Source organism: Choristoneura fumiferana, chromosome 13 (genome assembly GCF_025370935.1).
Source record: "Choristoneura fumiferana chromosome 13, NRCan_CFum_1, whole genome shotgun sequence".
Taxonomy (NCBI): domain Eukaryota; kingdom Metazoa; phylum Arthropoda; class Insecta; order Lepidoptera; family Tortricidae; genus Choristoneura; species Choristoneura fumiferana.
The window spans coordinates 8,356,838-8,370,591 of NC_133484.1; the positions used below are offsets into that span (position 1 = coordinate 8,356,838).

The window sequence follows — 13,754 nt, forward strand, 5'->3', positions numbered from 1 at the left end:
TTTTTTTTAAGAAAACTGACTGGTGATTGACCCCTATCTCACCTGATGAAAAGTGCAGATGAGGCCAAAGCTGTATCTCACTGCTCTAGTAATAGCTTATTTTTAGAGTTTTACAAAACATCATCAAATACGTCATCATCATTATCACCACCCGTAAGACGTCCATTGTTGAAGAAAGTTCTCCCTCTTGAACGCAACAACTTGCCACTTGCAACTCTCGCTAGTTCGTCGGTCTACCTAGTGGGAGATCTGCCAACGCTGCTTCCGTTTCAAGGTCGTCATCCGAGAACTTCTCTCTCCCCCGATTATTTGTTCTTATTTGGCCTGCCCACTTGCCCATTGCCATTTCAACTTCATCGAGCTATCTCGCCGACTCTAGTTACTGTCACCAGCACCAATATCTGACACAACAAAGTATCCATAAATTTCTGATACGACCCTATTTTCTAGGGCCAGTAGGACGTGTCAGATATTTTTGCACGCTCCGCTGTGGCAGATATTAATGCAGGTGGCTGTAAGACGTGTGAAAGACGGTCAATTAACCTGTCAACATTTGGGTTATTCCTACATTAGATATATTAGACTGGTAATGACAAAGCTATAACGTCAATTGTCGGCATATGACGTCCACGGCGGTAAACATCATGATAAAACGGGGCGTGAAGACCCTTGATTAGATTTCCTCATTACAACAATTAAATCATGTTTACCTAGTAAACATAAGACATATTATCTTCTTTTGCTGTATTCTTTGCGTCACAAATCTATGTAATTATTGCGGTCGATATTTGTTAATCTTATAAGCTTTTGTAACTTACCTTGTTAGGCATTACACGGGTATCTCGACGATGTTTTTATTATTTATTTATTTATTATTTTAAGAACTCATACAGTCGTACATTAATGAGTATACAGGTAAACCAAAAACAATATAAAGACCTCGAGGTTCATAAATATTCATAGGTACTAAAAGCTTTTCTTCACTAAAATTACGAAAAATTCAGAGGTTCAAAAGGGGTATAAACCACAGATACAAACCAGTAGGCTAGCACGGCTTATATAATAATATATTATCTTGATTTTTATTACACCTATAAAAGATAATCGTTAGATACCTACCTACTGAATAATTGACAGACAGACAACGCACAGCCTAAGCCTCTGGAGCTGGAGACTTTTCATTTGACAGATATTCCTTTAGAATCATATCGTAGTTTTATATATGTGCATTAAGAAAGGATTTTACGAAATTCAAAGTGACTCTGGACCAAGAATTATCTTGGAATTATAGGTTAATGCCATCAACAACTTTAGGTACTACGACTATCGTAAAGTTTATTACTTACGCGAAAGAAATTTCGAACAAAAGCTAGGTAGTTTACATGTATTATTTCCAGTCTTTGTAGTATTGTAATTGTGTGTATTTTGGTTCTTAAATGTGTAAAACTTTTTTTCAGCCAGATCCTCTACATGGAGCAACAGGCCTACGACATACCTACAAACTATAACAGAAACATTCCACCCGGTGAGTTTTATTTTCTTAACTAGCGACCCGCGTCCCGGCTTCGCTCGAGCAATTTTCCAACAAAAGATCTCTAATCAAAGGCACTTTTCATGTTTCCATTTCTCAAAAGCTACACCCCACCCGCGCGAAGCTGGGGCGCGTCGCTTATATATGTTATATACCTATTTATATAATATATAACCCTTCGGGAAAAATATCATCTGATGATGAATACCTCATTTAAACCCGTCGCTTAGTTTAAAAGATCAAAACGTACCTACCTGACTTTTATTTTATGTAAAAAAATTAACTACGCTATCTCAAACTAACAATGGTACTAAGTGTTATTCTCTCAAACTAACAATGGTACTAACTATCAGTGTTATTCTCTCAAACTAACAATGGTACTATCAGTGTTATTCTTTTATGTTCCTACATATAAATTGCACTTAAGCGATCCAAAAATATTATAGTTTCAGAACTTTCAACTTATTTATTTCAATTTAATTTGTTTAAATTCAACAATATATATATACGATTACAATATACCGTGCCTTCTTGGTTCCGTTAAATTTATTTTTTAGGTCAAATTAAGCTAATTTCTCAGAAACATCATATTGAGGTACTACTTTGAACATAATAAATGTACGTGAAACCATCGATCGTAGTACATATATAAGACCGCGACGTGAATAGAATTAAAAGATTTGTCATTTCATAACTTCATTAGTACCTACGTAATAATAACAGTTTTCGTTACGATCTACTGCGTAACTACAGCGGCTAACCGATAGTGTCATGTTCTGAATCAGGCGTTACTGCGGAGGTCCATATCAATGAACTGAAACATTTACTTCCTTTGGTTTTCTTTGCTAGCATGATGAACGATTGTGAAGATGGGTGTGAAGATGAGCTCTGATTGAGTTTGAAACGGGTCAGTATAGTTTAGTGGTGGTGATAGATGGGTTCGTGTGATTGGTGTAAATTCTTGTAGTGTGGTACTGTGGAGGTGGAGGAAATGCATGAACACACATTTCTTGCATAAACGTAGCTATCATAAGGTCGCGGGCGGGTGAGCAAAGTAATTGATTCAGTTTATTTAAAGGTGATACTGTTGGTTTCGGAGAATCTGGCCCATTTGTGCACTACAAGAAGGTTAACGGCGTATGTTCGTATGATGATTAAAAAAAGCCAGCAGCGGATGCTGACATTAAGGTGGCGTCGGCCTTGCTAACGAACCCACCTTAATGAATGATTGGCTAAAAACCTCGGCATGTGGCTTCTGCTGAATAATATCCGGCCCTAAGTGGATGGAACGCCGTCATAGTTTGGTGAACGCTGTAATATCTGACAATATCTAGTCTAAAAATAGGTATTAAATTAAAGATTTTCTTTGCTTTGCATACGTAGTAATTCCATGTTAAGAGTTGATAGTACAATTTAACTGCATTCAGTTGGTTAAAATACTTTAGTTGAAAAGAAAACTTGTTTGTATAATTGTCAGCAATAAAATCACATACAAAAAGTACATGTATAAGTAAAAATTCTCTTTTTTACAAATGTTTACTTACAAACCTTGAGGTACATAAGTACAAAGGTGAACTTTATATCTTTAAGGGGTCTCTAGCAGTCAACCTTTGAGTGGATGAAAGGAGCGTTCAATTAGTAAAGTCATGACATCTGTATAACGAAGAACTCTAAAGTAAAAAAGTGTACCTACCTACCTACATTATAACCGTGTTCACAATTTAAATGTGTAAGAAGAACAGTAGGTAGGTAATTAAATCGGTTCAAAATTCCAAATAGCACCGACTTAAGCTAGACCCGTGATTTATTAATAATTATGCCTAACCTACGAACTAGACCACGCAATAAACATAATTTAATTTTGTTAGTTTAATAAATGTAATATCGATGATCTTAATTCAATGCTTGCCGCAACTAATACCAAATCAAATATAACGTTGTCCGTCGCCGCTGGATAAAACCTTTGAAAGTTTTTACAAACGATAGCAAAACTATTTGATAGTAATTGCTAGGTTTAATATTGGCCTATATTTCATTTACAAACTGGACATAAATACTAAATATTTTCAGTTAGGTACACTGCGGATTAATGTCGGTGTCTATTGCCTGCCAACTCTGACGTAGTCATTTTAGCGGAATTGAACTTTAAGTATTGATTTAACAGTCGTGATAGCGTTTAAAGCTACAAAGTTACGATTTAGTACATGACAAACTGCTGCTGTAACAGCAGCATTTTAACTACTTAATAATGAAATGAAATGAAATGAAATGAAATGAAATGAAATGAAATTGTTTATTGCATGACCACAGGTATATAAATAAGATCCTCGTGTTTTGGTGTGTCCCTTTATGATCTACCATTTTCTTGGTGTACAATATAAAAAAAATTAAAAATTGAACAAAATTAAAAATCAAATCAATGAAATTAAATTAAATAGTTATACATTAAATGAAGTTAAAAATAAAAATAAACAAAACATAATCAATTAAAATACATTAGCTAGTCAAAAAAATAATAAAAATACAATAAAGTTCAATCACAATCACTCAACAAAAATAAAAAAAATAAAAAAATCATATACGCTACAATGTCAAAATTTCAAAACCATACATTAATAACCATAAATGTCAGTACTCAACTGATTAGTTAATTTATATTCCAGATATTCTTTAACTGTATAAAAACAGTTAGTCAAAAGCCATTTCTGCAATTTGGTTTTGAACACTTGTCCATTCAAAACCTTTAATTCGTCTGGAAGACTGTTAAACAGCTTTATTATAATAATAGCATATTAAAACCTATTTAGGGGGTTTACCTATTTAGTTAAGGGTATTGTGGCACTCTACTGTTGTTCTTCTTAATGAACATTTTTGGAACAAAACTCGTTAAAAAGAATCTAATATAAGTCATCATCATCATCATCATCCCAGCCTATATACGTCCCACTGCTGGGCACAGGCCTCCTCTCAGAACAAGAGGGCTTGGGCCATAGTTCCCACGCGGGCCCAGTGCGGATTGGGAACTTCGCACGCACCATTGAATCGCTTCGCAGGTTTGTGCAGGTTTTCTCACGATGTTTTCCTTCACCGCAAAGCTCGTGGTAAATTTCAAATGTATAATTCCGCACATGAATTTCGAAAAACTCAGAGGTGCGAGCCGGGGTTCGAACCCACGGCCCTCTGCTTGAGAGGCGATAGGTCAAACCACTAGGCCACCACGCCTTCGGCTTAATGTAAGTAAAGTCTGTAAATGTTAACTAATTTTCAACCGACAAAATAATCGTAGGTCTGTACCTACTTGCACTGAAAACAATTTTTTAATTTCGAATAAACAGCATTTAAATTTTATGGTAATTGAATAATCTGGAAGTGCACAACTTACATTTTATAAATTGACTTTATTACCAAAGAATTAATAATAAATTAACTATATAAAGGACCTATTTATAACATCTGCAATGATGAGTTAGCCCGCATTTTACATTCCACTTTCAAAATACAGCAATAATAATAAGGTTTATGCAAATGCTCGCTTGATGAATGTGGGTCTCAAGCGGTTGGCGCATCCCGGCACGGGCCTATGCTATATATAGGACATAGACAAACATTCTGTCCTGTATATAAAACAATACGTAGCCACTTTCCCCTCGACCCTCCACGCTAATCGCTAGACATGATTTTGTGGTAATAAATCCTTTTGATATGCCATACATTTTGTTATTTATTAAAAAAAACATAAGCGTAGTGTAAGTAGTAGTTATGAAATCAAAGAAAGACATCCTACATGATTCTAAAGGATAAAGGATAGGTAGCAAATTTATTAAAATTGATAGATACTTAATTTAAAACCTATTAGCCTAAAATTCATTTCACTTCTCATGCTCGTAAAGTTCGTACTTATGCTAGATCTAGGCGACATAAAATGACTTTTTATGCTCTAGTGCATAAAATAAAATCTTCGTCTAAGACCAACGCAATCAGGTGTAGGTATGTAAACAGCTACAAACAAAGAAGTTTCTACACACAGCTTGTATATATTTTTAATCATTTTTAATTTATATAAAACTAAAAATCAACCAAATCAATCAAAATAGATCATAAAAAATATAATAAAATGGTTCATAAAATTATATAGTAATGCATGAACAATAAAAGGTACATAGTAAGTGAACAATTATTGTTTCCACTTTTTCTATTCATTTCCACGCCATCGGAGTGAAAAGCAGAGCGTGCCGGCTCTGGTGGCTATATGAACGTCTCGCGTAAAATGGCTCGTTTTATGCTCTTCTTGTACAATCTACTGTTGGACAAAACCTGAACATTTCAAAATTATTCGATTTTCGTTATATTTTTAGTGTCCTTCTAATGAAATGCTTTACGTTTTCCAGGAAAAAATACAACCGTGTACATAGGACTTAATGTCAACCGAGTTTCAGGAGTCGACGAAAACAAGGAGGTGAGTTAGAACAAATTTTTATCGAAGAATACACATACATCGATATCTTTAACATCATTCGGTAATGTAGTTTTCCGAGCGTTCAGAACATATATCGATCTAATAAACTTACGTTTCTGATGAGCGGCGCATTAGTTGCACTACTGTGGTTAGTTGACTCTACATGTCTAATCCGTGCCGCCTCAATGAAAGCCAACCTAAGGCCGTATTATTTAGCGCACGGTGTAGGATGAGGGTAGAAAGAGATAGGTAGTGAATGCGATCGCTTGCGCCCGCGTCTTAGAGCCGTTGAAAACGAGGCGAGCGCGCAGCGATTGTAGACTCTCGTACAATAATAATAAGACGCCCGTCTTCAGCAAACTCGCTGCGTGTTCGCGGCGCAATCGTCGCGCGAACGGAGCGAACTCGCTGCGCGCTCGCTTCGCTTTCAACTCGCCTGCAAATCGCTAGTGTGATAAGGCCCTTAGGTTATGCGGTCTTTCATCGGTGATCAATAAATAAATAAATACTTATGGCGAAATGTGCACTGGTTAAAAAGGGTTACTTCACACCGACAAGCGACGCTACGCTGCATGCATGTATCATTGAGAGAATAAGTACGTCAAAGTGTAAATGTTTGACGCGTTCTCTATAAAACGTGCAGTGTTGCGTGTCGGTCTGAATCGACCCTTAGTCTTCTTAGATCTATGCACGAAAGTGACTTGCCATGGTACGACTTTAAACTCATATATTATCCATGCTAAGCGGTTATGCCTTTATTTCTCCAGGAAATAACCCTCGATGTGTTCCTGCGAGTGTCGTGGCAGGACGCGCGGCTGCGTGTGGGCATGCCGTTCATCGACCTGCCCTGGGAGTTCCGCCAGCTGATCTGGACGCCCGATCTCTACATCTGGCAGCTCCAGACTATGCGCATCCAGTCCGTGCTTCAGGAGATGGCCTCGCTAAGGCTCTACTCGAATAGCACCGTCTCAGTCAGTATTGGGTTCGTCCATTATTTATTTCCTTCAAGTTTCTTTCATCTTCATCATCATCATCCCAGCGTATATAAGTTCCACTGCTAGGCACACCCCTTCTCGCAGAATGAGAGGGCTCAAGCCGTAGGGCCGTAGTGCCTACGCGGGCCCAGTGCGCGTTGGGATCTTCACACAATCCATTGAATTGCTTCACAGGTTTGTGCAGGTTTCCTCACGCTGTTTTCCTTCGCCGTAAAGCTCGTAGTAAATCTCAAGCGTACATGAATTTCGTAAAACTCAGAAGTGCGAGCCGGGGTTTGAACCCACGATAAAACGCTAGGCCACCACCTAGGTAGTTTCTTTGGTTTTGCCGGACGTAACGTAACAATCGTTAAATAGATTACTAGGTGACCCTCGCATGATATCCCCAAACAAGTCTCGGAAGATGATTTTCGAGAATTAAAATTTTTCAATTTTCTGTTACGTAGAGAAATCTTGACAGTTGGGTTGATCGACAACTTAATCAAGACGATCTCTATATTCTTTTGATCTAACTATTAAAGCACTCTTGTAACAAACAAATTTGTGTCTGTACCGTTGTCCAGCAGTGGTGTAGCGGTATAGCACGCGGAACGGAATGCCGAGGACCTGGGTTCGATTCCCAGTGATGGTCTTATTTTTCTGGTTTTTCTGTGCATTTATATTTCAGTTAGTATTTTCAATTTAGATTTTACGGGATGACCGTAAAAGAAAAAAATTGGAATTGAAATAAAAATACAAAAAGATTCCAAAAAAAAAAAATCTTAAATTGGTATGAGGCATCGATGGATTTAGTGATTTTCAAAAAATTTAAAAAGTACTTAAGAGAAGCTACAGCACCCTAAAGTTGACAAAACCTATAAAAGTGCAGGTTGAATATTTTGTACACATAATTTATTAGGATACTCGTATGTCTAGGATATGTAGCTATATGCAGATCAGAATAGGTAACATCAGGGACACATCTTAAAGTACATAATACCTAAGTAGCTAGTCGAAAAATCACAAGTCGAATAACGATAGAGCAGATATTGTATAGTCAAGTAAGTAACTGCTTACCAATTTTTATGAAATCAGAATAAATATAATAAGGCTGACTGTCACATTGATAATTTTAAATAACCTTTAATGTCTAGCTTTAACAACTGGTATTAAACGTTAAGGCGGTAAAGCTATTTCTTTATCGACTACACACCTCAGTAAAAAATGTAGCGCTCTAATTTTAATCGCAGACGAAAGCTGAAAATAAAGTTTCAAATTAACTTTTAATGTTAGCGACACATAAAACTTGCTATTGTGTCTAATGGTGTTGACATCTACACTGAATTTATTAGACGTTGAAAGTTTAGTTTCTGATACAATTCTGCTGACAGGTTAATAGTTTCAAGCCGTGTATTTAACATTTGATTTGTGTGTTGGTAAAATTCTTTTCATTTATTTTAGCGCGACGATTACAATAAAATGCCAGATGGACTTCGTCCTGTATCCTTTAGACGTGCAAAACTGCAACATCGATTTTAGTAGCTGTAAGTAATAAAAACCATTTATCATTATACATTTTACTTTATTGCTTTTTAATAAAAATTACGAAAGCCCTACCTATATCGTATGATCTTCAGATACAAATAATCAATGAGTTTGAGTGTAATGCATGGCATGCCCTATGTGGATTTTACGCAGTATGTCAAAGCGTTTATTTGTTTAAATATCAAGAAGTACCACTAAATACTATCTGTACCGGTTCTGCATTTGTGTTTTGAAATACCTTTTTTATCATCCAGACAAATATACAGCAGAGGACGTCCGTTTCGAGTGGCGTGAGGTGCCGCCATGGATCGGCTGGGGACTGGTCGGCGGCCAGAAAAACCAGTTCCGCCTGCCCAAATACGTAGTCAGCTTCACAACGGACAAAAGTAATCATTTAGCCCAATATGGTGAAGGTAAATGTATATTTATTGCTTTGCGCTTAAGTTTGCGCCTCATAAATCACTAATCATGTACGTACCCCAATATTCAGACCGAGCGCGAGTGTGGTTTGTACAAATTATCCTGATCGTAATTTGCTTTTACGTTGAACATCTTAGCACTGATTTCACATGGTACCAACTTTGTGAAACGTTTCTCATTAATTAAGTACATATTTAATGAAGCCTTCAGCTACGTGGACGGTCCGAATTGTAATTCGTCTCGGTCTGATTCTACCTACTAATGTTGCTACGCGCTGTCGCTTGTCGCTGGCATGTCGCTAGACCGCTAGGTACGGATGAAGCTATAACTTGCAACTATATACCAAACACCACTACATGCCAGATCGAGGCCTTACAGAAGATGTCAATTAAGGTAAACGTTACATGTTGTGGCCGAAAATTTATCCCTCTTTAACGTGTATGCCTGCTTGCCCGCTAGAGTGGGATAAAATGTCACTCACGACATCTGGCGTAAATGCTTGTAGTGTATCTTGTCTAAAGGCACAGGAATCAAAAGTTCAATGTACCTCGCTCCTATGGGCAATAGTTTCTATGAGGATTAAACTCCTAATGCAGTCATGTTTGGTATACCTAGGTAGGCACATAATATTATAATCATTGCCTTTCTTGCGTAGTTAGCCATCCTGTCATCCGCGCCTAGCAAACTGTAGGGCTACTACGAAATTCGAAAATCGGAATTCTTATCGTACCACCCCGCTGACGCTAATATTATTTCATACGAGAGTGAGAGGGAAGGTACGATACGAACTTCGATTTTCGAATTTGTAGTAGCCCTACTGAAACTTTTCTGTTCTTAGTGTTGGTGAAGTATAGTCGGTTTATTTTCTGTTTCCTTCTAATTTATGTTTCATACTTAGTTATAGTGTGTGATTGTGAGAATTGTTGGGTATAGGTAAATTATGTTTTCTAGTACACAATTCCAATATCTGATCTAATTTGATCACATAATCACTAAATTCAAATACATGTACTAGACTGAGTAATTTACTTTATAGGCAGTCGTTAGTTTATCTGTGTCGTTGTCGTTAACATTAATAATATTAAATGTGATGTCCTGTGTTAGTTTGAAGATGTAAAGAGCTATTTTGTGTTTGTAAAAGTTGATTGTAGCCTGTAATTAAATGTCAATGGCAAAAAACGCTTTAGAAGTATATTTAAAGTGACAAAACTACAATTAGAAGTAAAACTAAGCAGCGATATAGTATAAGTGTCTACACAGTGCACAACGGTTCACCTTAATTGTATTACCAGCCAAACCACTTTGATTAACTAGTATGTACTGTACAATAGTCGTCTCACTTCAACAATCTGTAGAAAGAAATATGGGTCACTTGTAATTTCCAGCAAGATATTTTAATGATTACTATATATCTAGGCGAGCATTCGGCGGCGCGGCTGAAGATCACTTTGTCTAGGGAGCTGCGAGGGTACCTCCTGGAGAGCTACTTGCCTTCGTCACTGTTCGTCATTATCTCGTGGGGCAGCTTCTGTGTCATCCCGGAGATCGTGCCGGGCCGGATGGTGCTGCTCGTGACCACGCTGTTGTCGCTCGTGACCATGTTTGATACGGTCAGGTATGTCACCCGAATAGAAGCCTACTTTTTTAGGAACTGCATAAACACGCATATCTTGCATAAACTTAGCTATCATAAGGTCGCGAATGAGCAAAAAAAATCTTTTAATTCATTGATATGGACCTCCGCAAAGTAACGCCTGATTCAATTAATTCTTCATATTACTTTTAATGAGCTTTATTCATTAAAAAGTGTTTTTCTAACTTTTTCACAGCACAAATTCGCCAGACGCTCTGGAGTTGAAGTGCATCGAGGTCTGGCTGATCTCGTGCACGATCTTTGTTTTCCTGGCTCTGCTGGAGTACTTCGTGGTGCTGTTCGGCATCCGCTACGACAAGAGCTGGTGCCAGCGGCGGCAGGACCTGCGTCGCGCAGCCTCCGCCGCGCAGCTCGCTCCACCACCTCTCCACGTCAATCATTCACAGGTACGAATGCTATCACAACATAGTGCATGCGAAGTAGCCTTCCACTCCATTTCCTCATTATAGTTCGCTTTTTCTGCTACACTATCTCACATAATCCGCCATAAGACGAGAGTGGATCTCAAAACCCCCTTATAAATCAGGTCAAACCGAACAAACCGGACGCAACTGCATGCAGTTGATCCCAGGCCATAAATTATTATTTTCTTGCGATTCCAGAGGTTGAGTTGCACTCCCGTGACAGGCACCCCTCAAGGCGGGGTCTTCTCCCCGCAGCTGAGCGTCGAAGACGAGGGCCTCAAGCAGCAGTTCTCGCACCAGACCATTCAGAGGGTAAATATTAAACGATCTTTACACCCCTGGTTCCTAATAAGTTTATTGCGTAGACTGTACTAGTACTGTAGAATGTTTTTGCAAATAATATTGAATGAGTACGCAAATCTGTGCCACTAACGTTTGCTCGGTGTGTTTAGGAATCTGCCTAAATTATGTTTTAAACTTAGGTAACCAATTTCTAGTCATCCCTCTCGGGAAAAAGGAATTGGAGAAAAAATAAAGTTGGAACTGAATCAAGATCAGGTAGTAAGGTAAAGACAAATCAAAAAAACACGCTGCACTGTGTGGCCGTAGCTCAACGCAGTATGGTTGTAGAAGGACACGACTAGGTGGACCAACCGTATTTTTTGTGGTAGATCACGATAAAAGTCAACATCACGCGCAAGACTAGGCTAAATTTCCGACAACTCTTCCAACGACTTTCCTTTGCTCCTGTTACTCTTGTGTTGACGCTCTGCTGTAAGTACCTATATATTGTGCAAGACGCTTATACCTACGTCCTTTGAAGCTCGCTTAGATACGTAGAACTTAATTTCAGATTTAATCAAACTGTATATTTTATTGTGTGCACAGCTTTCAGCGCATGTTAGGCCTACTCGATGTGTAACGGTATTTTAGGCTCGCGGAGGGAGGCTAAGTCTTATTAAAAGTGTAGGGCAGAAGTACCGTTTGTGGCCACTGTACCGTTTATGGACATTTATTGTTTAAATATACGTTTGAAATAAATGTATAGTAATAAATCATTATAAACTTTATTCGTTTCAGTATAAACTTTTGAAAACTCACTAAACATATTATTTTAATAATATAACTGTTTATATATGACGGCAAATGTCAACTGGCCAAAAACGGGCTTAAGGTGGCCAAAACCGGCACTTTTGCCCTATAAAGCTTGTGTATTTTTGTGAAATTATAATTTGTTGGTGATCTGTTAAATGTTTGATGGTTGGTAGGATTCCCCTCCAATAATGGACACGCTGGAGCGGAACGGTTCGGAAGGCGTGATGGCGCGGCTCGGCGCCTACGTGTACAAGGGCATCATGTTTTGTGGCGCCCAACATGGGGCCCTCGACCGCATCGCGCTCATGGTCTTCCCCTTGTGCTTCGTCCTTTTCGCCATCATATACTGGACCACATACCTAAGTGCTAACCGTTTTAACCAATAAGTGACATAGTTTTGATATGACGAGACATTTTTGACGCGCATTAAAATAGACTAAAAGTGCCTGTGCAAGGATGTTGTGAGTTATTTGTACATATTATTATTAGACAAATGCTAGTCGACTATACAACTTTAGTTTTACCTACGATCCTTCTACATGTAAGTTAGGTTAATTTTTACAACGAAATTTTAAATATAGATCGAGTTATTTGCAAGTGTTCCTGAGTAAAATAATTAGACAAGATATCCTGCTGCTTTGTATGAACTTATAAATGGCTTGGGAAAGTTATACTTACTTTGACATCGAGAAAAATATTATTGTAAATAGCATACTAACTTAAAACCCAGGTATAAATAAATTCAATAACTATTTATGGCCGTCCAAAACCATAATCAAGAGTGCCTTTTATAGTAACCAACCTATTTCGTAAATACTTCTGAGAATGGTTAAACTGTAATTAAGTCAAACATTCTAACTTACGCCTTTTCTACTTCAGCCAATTTATCAACGACTTTCACTTCGAGCTTGTAATATTTAAGCTATAAATATTTTATTTATATTCACAAACTATTTAAGAAATTATATATTTATAATTATATATTCGTACAATCCTGTGTAAAAACCGCTCAAGTGCCTATGGGTACTCTAGTAGTAAGTAATATCCACTTAATCGTATCAATAGATTTATAAATCTGTCTGGCGTAAATCTACGCGTTGACGCTGAATGTAAGTTAAAAGAATTCTGAAAGAACTTATACCGCGACTTTTTTACCGCGGAACACATGAACATGGGCCTCTAAACGAGCCGTAACTTAAGATTGTTTTTTTTCGGTCATCCCGTAAAACCCATATCGGAAATACAAACCCAAAAATACCAATCTTAATTTGATTGCTTAATAACGATATCTCTTGTCCGGGTGAGCGGTTAGTTCCAGTGGAGTGCTGCAAGTTTCTCGATGAGGGCTACAGCATAGATGTCGCTAGTGTCGCTGCTTAAGAAACAAACAGGCTGAGATATGTGGTGCATAGGAGAAATTCGTGTCTGTACCGTTGTCCAGCGGTGGTGTAGCAGTAAATCACGCGGCACGGAATGCCGAGGACCTGGGTTCGATTCCCAGCGCTGGCCTTAATTTTCTGGTTTATCTGTGCATCTATATTTCAGTTTATATTTTCGATATGAACTTGTAAACAGGCATTTCTATTTAAGGTAGTCACCTCTAAGTATATAGGTACCTCATTAGAATTTGGATTTCTTCTTTTACTCAGGATCTTGGGAGGATGAGAACGTACTT

General features: G+C 37.9%; 1 protein-coding gene across 2 annotated transcripts; it reads left to right on the top strand.

Annotated features, from left to right (window-relative positions):
• Positions 1-1,461: 1,461 nt before the first annotated feature.
• Positions 1,462-13,683, top strand: LOC141434357 (glycine receptor subunit alpha-2-like). 2 transcript variants are annotated; one of them, XM_074096765.1, is made up of 9 exons: positions 1,462-1,525; positions 5,920-5,987; positions 6,755-6,969; positions 8,423-8,505; positions 8,761-8,919; positions 10,343-10,541; positions 10,756-10,966; positions 11,183-11,296; positions 12,253-13,683. In XM_074096765.1, exons 1-9 carry the CDS (start codon positions 1,471-1,473, stop codon positions 12,463-12,465), a joined length of 1,317 nt encoding a protein of 438 aa, XP_073952866.1. In that variant the 5' UTR covers positions 1,462-1,470; the 3' UTR covers positions 12,466-13,683. The 2 variants fall into 2 exon arrangements, with proteins under 2 accessions (XP_073952866.1, XP_073952867.1); XM_074096766.1 differs by having other exon boundaries at positions 8,761-8,892.
• Positions 13,684-13,754: the final 71 nt, after the last annotated feature.